We start from the raw sequence: 13,385 nt of genomic DNA, 5'->3' as shown, positions 1-13,385 counted from the left end.
CGGTGGCCCGTGGCCTGTGGCCTGTGGCCCGTGGCCCGTGGCAGCCAGCACATAGCACAAACACGGGCTCCCTACACTGTGGATGGTCCTATCCCTATCCATCCGCATCTCCCCTCTTACCCTCCTCCCATCTGTGGACTTAAGAGCGAGGCCTGCATTTCTCCCCCTTTATGTGTTTTAAGTAATTGCAGAAACCTCCTTCTGGAAGCTGAAAAAGGAAACATGTTGTCTACCCATCTCAGAGGCTTCCCATTCTGTTAGAAAAAGCATTTAAGTTTTTTTTTAAACCTTGCCACTGGGTGTTCTCAGTAAATGTTCTGAGTTAGTGGGTTGCGTGTGTTTTAGCCTTCTGGCTGTGTTTGTTTATCCATGCATGTTTGCTTTTTTTGGCCTTTTTTTTTTTTTTTTTTTTTGTGGCTCTGTATTTTAGTCCATGTGCTCGTGGCTGTGCCCATTTAACCTGCCTGGTAGCCACGTGTTACATATTAAGTCGGTGTGTCACTGTCACCTTCAAGGATCAGACTGCAAAGGATAAGGCCCTGCAGCACATGGCGGCCATGTCTTCAGCACAGATCGTCTCAGCCACTGCCATTCACAACAAGCTGGGGCTGCCCGGGATTCCACGCCCAACCTTCCCAGGGGCGCCGGGGGTAAGTCCTGAATCAGATCCAGTCATGATGGCCACTGCGGCCACGGGGTTGACATGAGCAAGCACTCGACCTTCCACCTGGCCCCGCTTGTTAATTGATGCTGGGTGCAGAGTAGTGAAAGAAGGAAGGGAAGGGAAGCAGAGTGCTAGAGGGGTGTGGGGGAGGTGAGGGAAGGAGGAAGACTAGAAGAGAAGAAGAGATGGGGGGAAGGAGGGGATAACGAGAAGGAAGAAGACAAGGCAGGAGAGAAAAGAGAAAGAAGAAGGAATCATTTGTCCCTGGAAACATGGAATTAATTAATCACTTCTGGGTTGTGATCTGCATCTTCTGCTCTGTATTTTTTTGGTGGCCCTTGGTATCTGTTCTTGTGTCTTCAAGGTCAATGTAAGGCATTGAGCCCCTAAAGAGGACAAACTACTGGGACACTTATCAATCAATCTCATTCGATTTCCCTAGTAACCTTAAATGCCTCTTACTGTTACTGCATTTTACAGATGAGAAAGTTGAGGTTACTTGGCAGCAAACAAGATTGGGCACCTTGATCATAATCCGATGGAGAGTGATACCGTGATGTTAGGATTCGACCCCAGGGTTGCGGGACTTCAGAGCCTGCGTTTTTCTCTTTATGTCCTGTTGCCCCTCCAGCAGGGCAGTGGCAGGCAGAAGTACCTCAGGGAAGCTCTCAGCAAAGGGGGTGCCTGCTTCTTAGGGCTCCCGAGCTTTGTCCTCTGTCCCTAGGAGCCTTCAGGCTGTGAGCCATGGAGGGCAGAATATTATGCAGGGAGTGCTTCAGAACTGAGGGAGGAAGAAGAAGATGGGGGTACACATTGAGCATCCAGTCATAGTATTTGTGAACCCCTGCAGCAGACAGACCCAGGTCTCTGTCAGGTCTATCAAGAACCTTGAGGGGCTGCTGACTGGTCCATGCCCTTTGAGGGTTTTCGGGAAACAGGAGCAAAGGGGAGTGTGGGTTGCCAGGCCAAGCACACAGCTTGTGATCTTGTGCACAGTGGGGACCCCGTCTACACTGGGGGAGGGTGATAGTGCAGCTAGCTGGTGGGCACCAGAACCCACTGTCCTTCAGCAGGGCCGCCAGCTCACATCCGGAGCCGTGCGCTGAAGTGAAATAACCCTGAAGCCTTTGCCTTTTGCCTTCCAGTTCTGGCCGGGAATGATACAGACAGGGCAGCCAGGATCCTCACAAGAGTAAGTCTGAGGAGGGGCTGGCTCTGACAGCAAGGGGCTGGTGACAGCCCACCCTGGGAAAAGTTCCCCGCCCTGTGTCAGGGCTTAAAGGAGGGCTAAAATGGGCGCTTGAAGTTATCCCCCGTGTCTACTGAGGCCAAGGCAGGAAAGAGACTGACCTCTCAGATGAGGGAGAGCTGGAGCTCTCATTCCCACTTGATGTATTAGTGGCCATCCAGCTAGAAGAAATGGGAAGTGAGTCCCGGCTCCCTTCATGACTGGAGGGCAGAGCCCGGGGTCTTGTCGTCCTTGCCTGAGAGAGGGTGGCCGACAAGGTCCTATAGCCCAGTCCTGTCTGATTTTCCCTGTGAATGCGGGCCGATTTTTTAACAGAAAATCTTGCTGGCCTCGGGAGTCAGGGAGGCAGGCAGGAAAAAGGAGGGGTCTTCAAGAAGTTTACGGGAAATGCATATCAGTGAAAAACTATGTGTGGATTTCTAATTGGGGGGGGAGCACCGAAATAAACTCATACTTCAATCCTATTTTTTTCACGAACTTTTTGAAGTCCCCTTGTACTTCTGTATTGTCCAAAACCTTGAACGGTCTGACCTGTAGAATAGAAGTCTCAAGTGTGCCCTGGGCCTTGCCTGGTAGTGGCGACCACTGACTTTGGTCCTTGCCATTGAAAAGCGGCTCACAGGTGGATGTCACCGTACAGGGAAGTCAGGCTGGTGTCTGTCCAGCTTGCCCCACTTCCCTGGCATGAGGCTTGGTGCTTTGATGCCCTCACCCAGCTGGCCTCTGTCCATGGGAGATTGCTGCCACCTTGGTCCCAACTGGGTGCTGCCTAGAATGTACTGCCCCCTGCAGGCGGGGTGGGGGCGTGGGGCTCTGCCCTGGGAGGCCGAGGCCAGCTGGTGCCATCACAGTCTTACCCTTGCCACCCCTCTGTCCCCAGCGTCAAGCCTTTTGTGCAACAGGCCTACCCCATCCAGCCAGCGGTCACAGCCCCCATTCCAGGTGAGTCTCCCTGGGATGCCCTTTGGGGAATGGGTCCTATGCAGCTGACCCTGAGAGTGTGGCGGTGCCTGTCTGCCACAGTTTGCACTCCATCACTTGCAAATGTATGGGTGTCCCCTTAAAGCAAGGATTAGCCTAGAGCTCAGGAGGGTCAGGGAGAGTCCCCTCAGGTTCTCTTTCCCTCAGTCACCTCCTAAGAGGTCTTTAGATGGGTGTTTAAAGAAACAGGAAGTCTTACCACTTTCGCTTAGGATGACACTGGATCACCCGTAGAAGGGGAAGTTATTGTGGCCCCTCCCTTCCCGTAAACTGGCTTCCTTGGGCAATCTAAGTCTTGAGGGCAGGTAGTCTGGTTTGCCCTTTCTTCGATAAATAAATAGCAATTCTTAGTACTCTTTCTTTGAAGTAGAGCTTGCATGGAAGTGTAGAAGTGCACAGTAGAAAACACACATCTGGCCAGCCTGCCTGTCTCTGTCCCCACCAAATGTACCCTGGCCACCCCCTACATACACAGAGTTAGCTCAGTCGCACTGCTCAGGGTGTAGTGTAAAATTACTGCTCTCTGTCACGGATGTCCCTAGCTGAAAATCATACCCGTGTTGCCCTCTGCTCCAATACTGTGTCTGAGAGAAGGTTCTATGGTGCTGGCGACCACAGTCGTAAGAGGGGCTAGACAGGCGAGAAGTTCAGGCACATCGTTCTCATAGGTAGTCTTCCGAAGCCTTCGCCTTGGACTCCTCATGGTTCCTGGCATGGTCCCCAGCTCAGCCCCTTATCCAGGATCATGCCACAGCCCTTACCCATAGCTGAAACTGGCTTCCTGAGGAGCATGCGGCCTGGCACTGTGTCTGGGGCCCACGCCAGAATCCCACCACTGCCTCAGTGAGGCCCTCCCAGCAGAGAGGGGGCTGTTGGCTTGCCCTTCTACACTGTGCATTTGGTAGAGCCTTGCCCCGGTGTTGGCCTGAGGTTTTGCAAATGGTCAGGTTTAAAGGTGCCCATTGGTTTTTCAGGGTTCGAGCCTGCATCAGCCCCAGCTCCCTCAGTCCCTGCCTGGCAGGGCCGCTCTATTGGCACAACCAAGCTTCGCCTGGTGGAGTTTTCAGCTTTTCTTGAACAGCAGCGAGACCCAGACTCGGTGAGTGCACTCAGAGAGGTGTGTCAGACTCAGAACTCGCTTCTACTCCTGCCCACTTCTCATTCTGCTCTTTGTCTTTTCCCTTCCCCTACCCTCATGCCCGACAGGTGCACTGCGCAGAAACAAACCTGGGGCGGGGGAGCCGTGCAGCCTTCTGAGCAAATATAAAGTGCTCCTCTCAGAGGTGTAGACCTGCAGTACTGGATATTTGTTGGTGCTCTGAGCTGGAAGTGGGGTCTTTGATTGGTTCTTGGGTTTGATAAAATGTAACAGAAACAGTTACTGAGCCTCACTGTTCCTGTTTAGATGTTCAGTCACTTTGTATTCTCATAAAAACCCTATGAGAGGGTGGGGACTGACTCTTAGAAGAAGAAACAGAAAAGTTAAGTAACTTCCTCCAGGTCACACAGTTAACAGCCAGTGAGTTCACATGTAGAACCTCATCTTTAAAACGCCAAAGCCTGACCTTCCAGCCATTGCTTTATACTGACTTTCTAACCTGTGCTTTCTTGAGATAACAAGTAGTGATCTTCTTACGAAAAACTAACAAAGCGATTTTTAACCATTTAACGCAGAATGTGCTGCATTCTGTTTGACACACAGACCAGTAATGTTGGCATCTGTGCCCTGTTTGTCGTTTTCTTCTCTTCCGTCTCCCCCCGGCCTCTCTTGTATTGTCATCCCACAGTTCCTCAGCCAGGCCCATCACTTCCCATACATATGTGACTTCCCTCGTTCCCACCCAGCAGGCTCGGGCCCTTTCTTCCCACCCACTCCTTGGCTGTGAGTATGAACATTGCATCTGTGTGTGGGTGAGCTCAAGGCAGAAGCCGAAGGAGTCATGAGTCTGTCTTCAGGATTCTCACCAGCTCCTGTCCATATTCTCTGTGTCATCCCATCCCACCCGTGCTGGGCCACCAAAAGCACAGAGTTCCCATGCTGTCTGCACGTTGGGGCCTTGCAGTCGTTCTCTTATCAGGAAAGCGTCGCAAACGCGTGTGCTGTCTGCAGTAGCTAACTGCCATGCTGACCCCCCTCCCTCAGGAGTGTGTGTGCTCGATCTCAGTGGGGAGCCTCCCGAGGAGGTGCTCTGGACCAGCTGTTACCAGGGAGGAGACCTGGGGACCCACATGTGGCCCACCGACATTCCTACCCTTGAACTGTGAACTCTGCAAGCGGGCAGTAAAAACAGAGCTGCTTCTGAGTTAGGAGGAAGAAGTGTGGCCGTCATTGAGCCTGTGAGGGCTGGTTCAGGAAAGCGAGGCTGTGGGAATCAGTAGAAGGCCGGAGAGACCTCTCTTCTCATAGCCGAGGAGGGGATGTGATGGGCTAATAGCCGTGGGAATTTGGGGAACACTAAGAGGAGCCCCAAGATTATCTCCATGGTTCTATGCTTCTCAGTCTTTTTGCGATATACACCTGGTTCTTTGGTGAAGGCTGGACTTCGGCCCAGATAATGCCTCCGCCTCCCTTAGCTTTGTCTGTCTAAACACCTCCTAGTTTCCAGAGTACTGTGTTGCTTCATTCCGTCCTCATGGTGCCCCATCGGGTTCTGAGTTCTCCACTACACGGATGATGAAACTGAGGCCAGGCAGAAATGACCCACACAGGATAGTTAGCCAGCGTGCGAGGAACCAGGAGCCCAGATCTTCTACTCCAGAATACTCTTTTCAGTGCTATGAAACACGACCTCGGAGTTTGGAAGCTCTCTCAAATTGTGTATTCGTTGTGCCTATCTCCTGGGTGAGCAAATCTCACCCTTTGCGTACGGTTTTGTTTTTTTTAGGAACAGAACTCCCAAGGCACTGGGAACAAAATCCCCAAGATGATGTTTGTTTCTCTGGTTAGGAGATTATGGAATATTGTATCATAATTTAAAATTTTTTTTTTTTTTTAATTAAAACACTCTGTGATAGTCCCCTCACTAAGCTTCTGTGCTTTCCAGTTATGGCCATGTTAGGGCCCAGCATACTGAATTCCCTGTTTTGGTTCTTGTATTGGTGAGACTTAACACTGTGGGTCACTGTTTCATTCAGTCCATTCTGTGAACATGATGTGCGTCTGCATGTGTGAGGAGTCGCACTGATGCTGTAGCCAGACAGCCCCAGCTTCTGCCCTGGTGGGATCACATCCGGTAGGGTGTGCGCACGGGCAGAAAGGGAGCAGATCATTACCTGAGAGATCACTGCAAAATATGATGACCACTAGGAAGGACCAACACTGACTGCTGGAGGGAGGAACACTGAATGCTGGGCGCGGCAGGGAAGCAACGGAACAGGGCAGGCTTTCATGAAGTACCCCCTTAACCTGAGAGATGGAAGAGGGAGCAGGGGAAAAGCAAGGGAGACAGACAATCCAAGGTGATGACCCCTTGTCAAGAAAGCAGCCTATGATACTGGTGGATTTTAGTAAGACTGGGGCCTGCCGAGTCCCCAGAGTGAAGTCCAGAGACCCGTGTTTCATGTACAATCAGGATTCCATGTAAGAACCTGAATGATTCAGCTGGATCTGGCCCTTTCCTGTTGGGTAGAAATGCTGGGCTAGGGATCGACCACCATCATGAATGACACAGTAACTGTCCGTAGCAGGAAGTGCATGAACATCCGACTACCTCAGAGGAAACAAGTGTTAGTTGCTGTCCTTCACCCCAGGAAGACAACAGTACCTAAGACAGAAATTCAGGAAAAACCAGTGAAAATGTACAAGATCACACCATATGTCATCTTTGTGTTTGGGTTCAGAACCCATTTTGCTGGTGGCAAGACAACTGGCTTTGGCATTTTCTTTGGATTATACAAGAAAAATGAACCCAAACCTAGACTTGCAAGACATGGCCTATATGAGAAGAAAAAGATGTCAAGAAAACAGTGAAAGAAATGCAAGAACAGAATGGAGAAAGTCAGGGGGACTGCAAAGGCCAGTGTTGGCAAAAAGTGAGCTGGAGGGAACCAGCAGTTAGCGTAATGGCTATATCTCTGGACTCCCATGTAGTCGACCGCGGTTCAAGTCCCGGACTCGGTGGCTTAAAACTCATGCCGGGCGTGCGTGCGTGCCCAAGATCCTGAGAGGAAAATGGAGGAGAAGGGATTGCGGTGTGACCATCCCCTCTGGGGGGTGATTTCTCACTTTCTGTCTCTGTCTCTGTCTCTGTCTCTGTCTGTCTGTCTGGCGAGCACACGCGCCCTATAGCAAAAACCTCTCCAAAAAAAAAAAGTGAGCTGGAGATTGGAGGACAGTTGAAGGAGTAAAAGTTGTGCAAAGACTGTCGGTGGTGATTGTGCGCATTTTTCATGAGAGGATTAATAAACGAAATTTTCATGTGGGGAAAATAAAGCTGGGCTGTATATTAGGTTATTGGGAAAATCATGACACATTTTGCATAGAAAAAGTAGAAAATACATCATGGCTTTTCCAACAACCTAATAGACTCAACACCAGCATGTGGCTTCGAAGGTCCTGAAATAAATGGAGTCAACACCCTTGAGTCCAATGAGAAAATCTGGTGTTTGAGGGGATATGAGTTGAGAACTGGGAGAGACTGGAATTCATTCTCAGGTACTTTTGGAACACCTGCTACGTGCCAACTGCTGTTTCAGGTGTTTGAGATGCAGCAGTGAAGGAAATACCCTGGTTCTCGAGTGTCTACACTGCCGTGAAGACAGATACAAACTACCCAGAGGCAGTGTGTCAGGGACCACCAGGTGCTAATGAGGAGTAGCCGGAAGCTACCCCCTCTGTAGATTAAAAACGTGTAATTCAGGGCCGGCCTCTTGGCCTTAATGGTTAAGGGAGCCAGATCCTACAGGGTCAACTGGACAGTTCAAATTCCAGTCCCTACTATTTGAAAACCACGTCTGGCATGTGTGTGTGCATGCCCAAAATTCCAAAGGAATGGAGAAACAGGAGAAGGGAATTGCGTGTGACTATACCCATTGAAGGGTGCTTTCCCCTGTCTCTCTAGTGAGTGTATAGACTTTCTGGAAAGTTTTTAATGTCTAATTTCAGAAAATAACACCCTCTAATATATGCTGATTTTTCTGGCTTATGTTATATTAAATGATATATATTATATATTGACAACTAAAGCTATATCACTGTTGTAAAATTGTTTTGCTGTAACTTCAGTCTCAATGATGTTGCTTCTGACATTCCTATATTAGGAACATTCTTTCTGCAATTAAATGCAGGTGACTTTAGTGTATATATGAATACATGACAGATTGCGAAGTCCGTATGCATTCGATTTTAGCGGAGACGCGAGGGTCTGAGGATGCATAGTTCTGTGCTAGAGGGATCAAAAGGTGACTAATTAAAATGGGGGAGTACTAACAAGATTATTTAAAACATTTGACAATGTCACACGCACCAGCCTCTTAAATAATCTCATGTGGACTTTTTGGGGGGCAAACAGGTGCTAATATAATAAAGGTGTAATAGTACTTTGAGACTAAAGTTACCCAGAAAAATTCATAATATTCTTTTATTATTATTATTAAACTATCTAAAATAAATTTAACTGCTACATTTTAACAAATCTGAATATATGGTACTTAAATTTTAGCCTCAACCATTAAGCATGTTAATTTGCTCAGAAAGCCCACAATGATCAGAAGGCCCTAAAGAAATTAAACTTTGCAATTGGACTCTTCACATCTCTGCCGCATATAAATGTACACAAAGATTTTCCTCTGTTTTGTGATGGCTGAGCTCTTTGGAATCATAGGGTTTTAAGATATTTTTAGTAGAAGAGAACTTATAGGCAATGATGATGAAACCAAATTAAGTAGCCAGGTGCAGTGCTATTTTTCATTAGTGATTTCTACCCATTGTCCATTTTTACTATAATCCTTTGAGGTAGGTAGGTGGTTCTCTTCCCTCGATAGAAGATGTTTGGAGAGATTGCTTTCTTACAGGTAGTGGCTGTAGCCAGCTTTGAACCCTAGTCTGTCCGCGCCACCTCCCAAGAAGAGATAAGACATGACTACACACTTTAGTAACCAGAGACCAGAGGAGAACCTCATCTGCTGCTCCTTGGCCTAAGTCTGCTCCCTTAGTGCCAGCGTTTCTTGAAATTCCCTCTTTGGTTCACCACATGTGTCATCCTTGCCACCACTATGAACCTGACAGCTCTGCCACTCCCACCGTAGCGGGTCTGCTTCAGCACCAACCATAGTGATGGCGAGTGCTTATTAAACAATTTCCATGTGCCAACCCTACACATCGTCGCTGTCAGCCCTCAGGAGGACTTGCCCAGCATGAGACGGCCAGCTGACATTGCACTGAGATTCAGGTCCAGGCCTGCCGACCCCACGTCCTGAGACTGACCAGCAGGCCGCGTGCTCCATTTGTGTCTGATGAGCCGTCCAAGGCTGAGGAGCTAATGGACAGTCATCGGGGGAGGAGCGCCCCCTGCTGGCTCTGCCTCCCGTGTGGAGCAGATGGCAGCGTTTCCCGAGTTGGTGGTGGTTTATGTTGGTGGAGAACCAGCAAGTCAGTCCCTCTGTTACCCTTGGCTCCACTAGAAGCTAAGACAAAAACAGCAGAGGGGGAAGAAGGAAAGAGTCTTAAAAAACAAAGACTGTTTTAGAAGTGGTGGGTAAGGCTCGAAAAGACTGCACGGTTTCAGTGTTGGCACTTCAAAGAACGGCAAGTGTTGAGTGCAAGATCCCCCGTGTAAGGTGAGCTATGTACAAGGGCTTGCTTGAAATCAGGGCCCACTCTGGAGGCTGAAGGAAGGAGCTGCTACTTTTTAGACTGATGAAACCGGGCCTTAGTGAGCTGTAAACGGAATCCTATACCTGTGGTAGGAGTGGTTTTCCTGATAAAGCCTCAAGCGATGCCCCAACTCCAGCCTGGATGAGCGGGAGCCCCAGGCCAGAAGAGAACACATGGCATGAAGGACATTGTGGGGAGGAGTCACACAGCTGGAGGAGGGAGAGCTTCGGGAGGGAGATGATCCTCTTTAGGTGTGGAAGAAGGCTGTCTTGCAGATGTGTGGTATAGGAACAAACTTGTGCCAGGCAGGCCCGCGCAGCTCTGCATAAGAAATGCCCCGTCCATTGCAGCATTAGTGAGCCCAGCAGTGCTCACCGAGCTCTTACGGGCTCCACGCCGGGTGCCGTGGCACAGGTGCTGTCGTATGTCCTGTGTAATAAGGAACATTAAGACAGAGATGTGGTTATCAAGAACCTCACGGAGTGGCCACCATCACATGCCATGGGTTGGCCCCACCTTGTATTCTGTACTGCTTGACTGTACTCTGGATAAATAATGACATTGTTCAGAAGTATCAGCAGCTGCCTCCAAAATAGGAGTGTCCGGAGCAAGGCTGCTGTCCCGGGCCCTTTCTGCTGGGTGGAGCGCGGGACTGGGTTTTCTCTACACTCCTTTCCCACCTGTGGTTCTGGGATTCTTCCAGGGTTTGGGGCGAGGAGCTAGAGGAGCAAAGAGTGCTCCCACCTTCACTTTCCAAACAGCTCTTCCATCATGTTCTAGTGTGTCTTCTAGCCAAGAGAGGGCTGCTATTTAAATTCGTAGCAACTGTGAGAGATTTGGAGCGAATAACTCACAACTCAGCTTCAGTTTCCGTCCGGAAAGTGGGCATACCTGGACCAGCCTCGCTGCTCATTGCAGTAAGTAACATCCCTGGGCAGGTTGAGCAGTTCACAGACCTCGAACCTGGATTTCTTCTAGTAATGTAGTAGAAAATCGGCCCAGAGAGCTGGACAAGGGACCAGGCCTAGGAGGATGTGCTCACCAGGTGATTTGCACCCTTGAAGTCCAGGTGCGAGCCAGAATTGTTTTGGACAGTAGTTAATTTTGTGTGTAGTAGTTCAATTTACTAGTAGTGAATTCGTGTGGCCCAGAATCTGTTGGGTCGCCAGGGAAGTCATGATATGTTTTTCTATGCAAAAATGCATCATGACTTCCAGTGACCCTATGGAAACATTAAAGAATGAGAGAGACATCCGTTCTTTCTGACCCCTCCCCTCAGGTAGATAACCACTGTTAGCACCTTCATGTGGATCTTCTAGAGATGTTTACCGACGCATCCTGTAAAGTGAATGCATCTCCTCCCCCCCACACTTTTTAGGTTCTTTCCATAGGGCACATGCACTTTAAGAGAGTGACATTGGGCCGGCAGGAGGCATGTGGTCAAGGGTCACATGGCTGACCACAGTTCGAGTTCCAGACCTGGTGGCCTGCTTTCTCACTTTCTCACCCTCTCCCTCTCTAGTCAAATTGAAATAAATAAATAAGTAAATAATAAAGTTAAATAAAATAATTCTTAAAAAAAAGACAGTGACATCCCCTGAGGGGGATGGCCCCACCACAATCTCTTTTCCTCCATTCTCCTTCTGGGATTTTGGGTGTACGCTTGCACGCGCGCACACACAAACAAGCCCTGCATGAGTTTCAAGCCACCAGGTCCAGGACTCAAACCACAGTCGACCATGTGAGAGTCCAGCACCTTAACCACCACACCACCTGCTGGCCCCCTTTTCTCCCTTAAAGAGAGGAGGCGATCCGATGTGTACTTCAGGAAGGTGGTAGCTGCAGCAGGTTAGGGGACGGGCCGGGTGGAGTTTGGATTCCCTATGCCCAGGTGATGAGCCTTGAGGACCAAACCTGGGCAGAGGCAGAGCTGAGGGAGTGGAAGGCTGGGAATGGCCGAAGGGAGCGGTGTGGAGATGAATTAGCAGTAAGAAGAGGATAAATGAAATGACTGTGTGGCCAAGGATGCGAATATAATTTGAAGAGTCATGGGATGGAAGAGGAAGCAGATAGTTAAGACCTGCCTTGGTGACCATGTTTCTTGTTATCCTGAAATAAGTGACTGAAATAGGAGTCGGGGACAGAGAGGCTCAGAAAGTTAAGTCACTTAGCCGGGATTCAGCTATTAGAGGGGAGAGCTGGCGTTTGAACGGTGAATTAGAAGCTGATGCTCAAGGAATTTGGGGAAAAGAAGAGGGAGATGGTGCCGTTTGCCAAGTGTCCTCCCATGTGTGAGCGCCCGGTGTGGGAAGGAAGGCTGCTTCTCCTAGCACCAGGGCCGTGGGGAGGGCAGGGATTATTCCCTGCTCACAGATGGACATGTGGAGGAAGTCAGGATGCACAACTGAGGCTGCAAGGGAGGAGAAGATTCCTGAAGTGGCGGCAGCACTCCAGCCAGAAGGCGAGGAGCTTTGCTGCTCCAGCATCTTTCTGGGGCAACTTCATGGATATGGGTGGGAGTGGCTCCCTCACACCTTCATGGCTGGGGGAGCCTCAGTTCTCCCCTCTGGGGGAATGGCAGGCCTCTGATCAAGCCTGCTTCGAATTCTGCACATACATCCTGCAGGGCTCTGTATCTTTTCCATAACGGCAGCTAGTCCAATGCGGGCCTAGGGGTGATTTACTTCTCGTATCTTTATAGTTTCTGTCAAAGGCCTAAATTCACAGGTCCACTAAAATTCCTTTGTCAGACCACAAGGCAATGACTTCAGTTTGGAAAATGTGACCAGAGTAGCTCTGAGGACAGATGACATTGAAGAGTGAGGCCTGTGGAAGGAAGGCGGGAAGGAGGTTCGTGTGTGGGCATTGGAGCGTGAGAGCAAAAGCAAGATTCCATTCCAGGCCCCCAGGAAGAGTCTTGCCTGGGTCCTGGGCAGGTGGAGAAGGGCATGCAGTCTCTGGGGAAGCATTCTAGCCCTGCAGTGACTGCTAAGGCTGGGGCTGCTTCTCAGAATAGAGCCTGGTGCTTCAGGCAGATCTGCTTTCGGGTCCTACAGAAATAAGGCTCCATTTCTCCCCCAGTTCAGGGCTTGCATGTGGATCTCATGACCTGCATGGAACTTGCATGGCCACTATTTCATTTGACCATCATATTCATATTAACCCTTTGAGAAGGGCAGGCTCACGTCTTCCTGCATTCTGACGAGGAAGCCAAGGCCCAGAAATGGTAAGCAACTTGCCTTGGGCCGCACAGCTCGAAAACAGCCGAGCTCACTTGTAGTGCATGTGTCATTAACGTGCATCCCAGGCTTAGAGTCCATGATCGGAAAGTACGCTTGGCTTCCGTGTTCTTGGAGAGCAGCAGCAGGGCTGACGCTTGGCCATGCCCAGTGGTTGGACTTCTCCCAGGTTTTTCTCGTATGTTTTACCAAACATGGTTCTACTAGGACACGGAGCTGGTGTGTGTTCCAGAGATGGTGGCGATGGCGTGGTGTGGGCCCTCGCTCCGGCCTCCCAACATCTTGGATGACTGCTGAGCCGCCCTGCTAACTCCTTCATGCCCAGCCTGTCTGCAGGGCATTTCCTCAGTGGCTCTGAGCCACTGCCCACCCACCTGCCTCCCTGTAGCTGTCACCGTACTCAGCCCTTAGCCCTCCTGAGCCACCCATGTGTAGGGA

The 13,385-nt window shown here is 49.9% G+C and overlaps 1 protein-coding gene across 2 annotated transcripts in view; it reads left to right on the top strand.

The window, feature by feature from the left end:
* The window catches only part of TEAD1 (TEA domain transcription factor 1), a gene marked incomplete at its 5' end in the record, with an annotated part of 80,053 nt that overhangs the window by 19,440 nt on the left and 47,228 nt on the right, over positions 1 to 13,385 (top strand). For both annotated transcript variants that reach the window (XM_014584803.2, XM_014584802.2), the window contains 4 exon segments: positions 516 to 650; positions 1,810 to 1,856; positions 2,794 to 2,855; positions 3,869 to 3,993. In XM_014584803.2, coding sequence (XP_014440289.1) covers positions 516 to 650; positions 1,810 to 1,856; positions 2,794 to 2,855; positions 3,869 to 3,993 — 369 coding nt within the window.

Source organism: Tupaia chinensis, unplaced genomic scaffold (genome assembly GCF_000334495.1).
Source record: "Tupaia chinensis unplaced genomic scaffold, TupChi_1.0 Scaffold000077_1, whole genome shotgun sequence".
In the NCBI taxonomy this organism is placed as follows: domain Eukaryota; kingdom Metazoa; phylum Chordata; class Mammalia; order Scandentia; family Tupaiidae; genus Tupaia; species Tupaia belangeri.
Note: the sequence above shows the minus strand (reverse complement) of the source record. Positions and strands in the feature narration are given on the sequence as shown.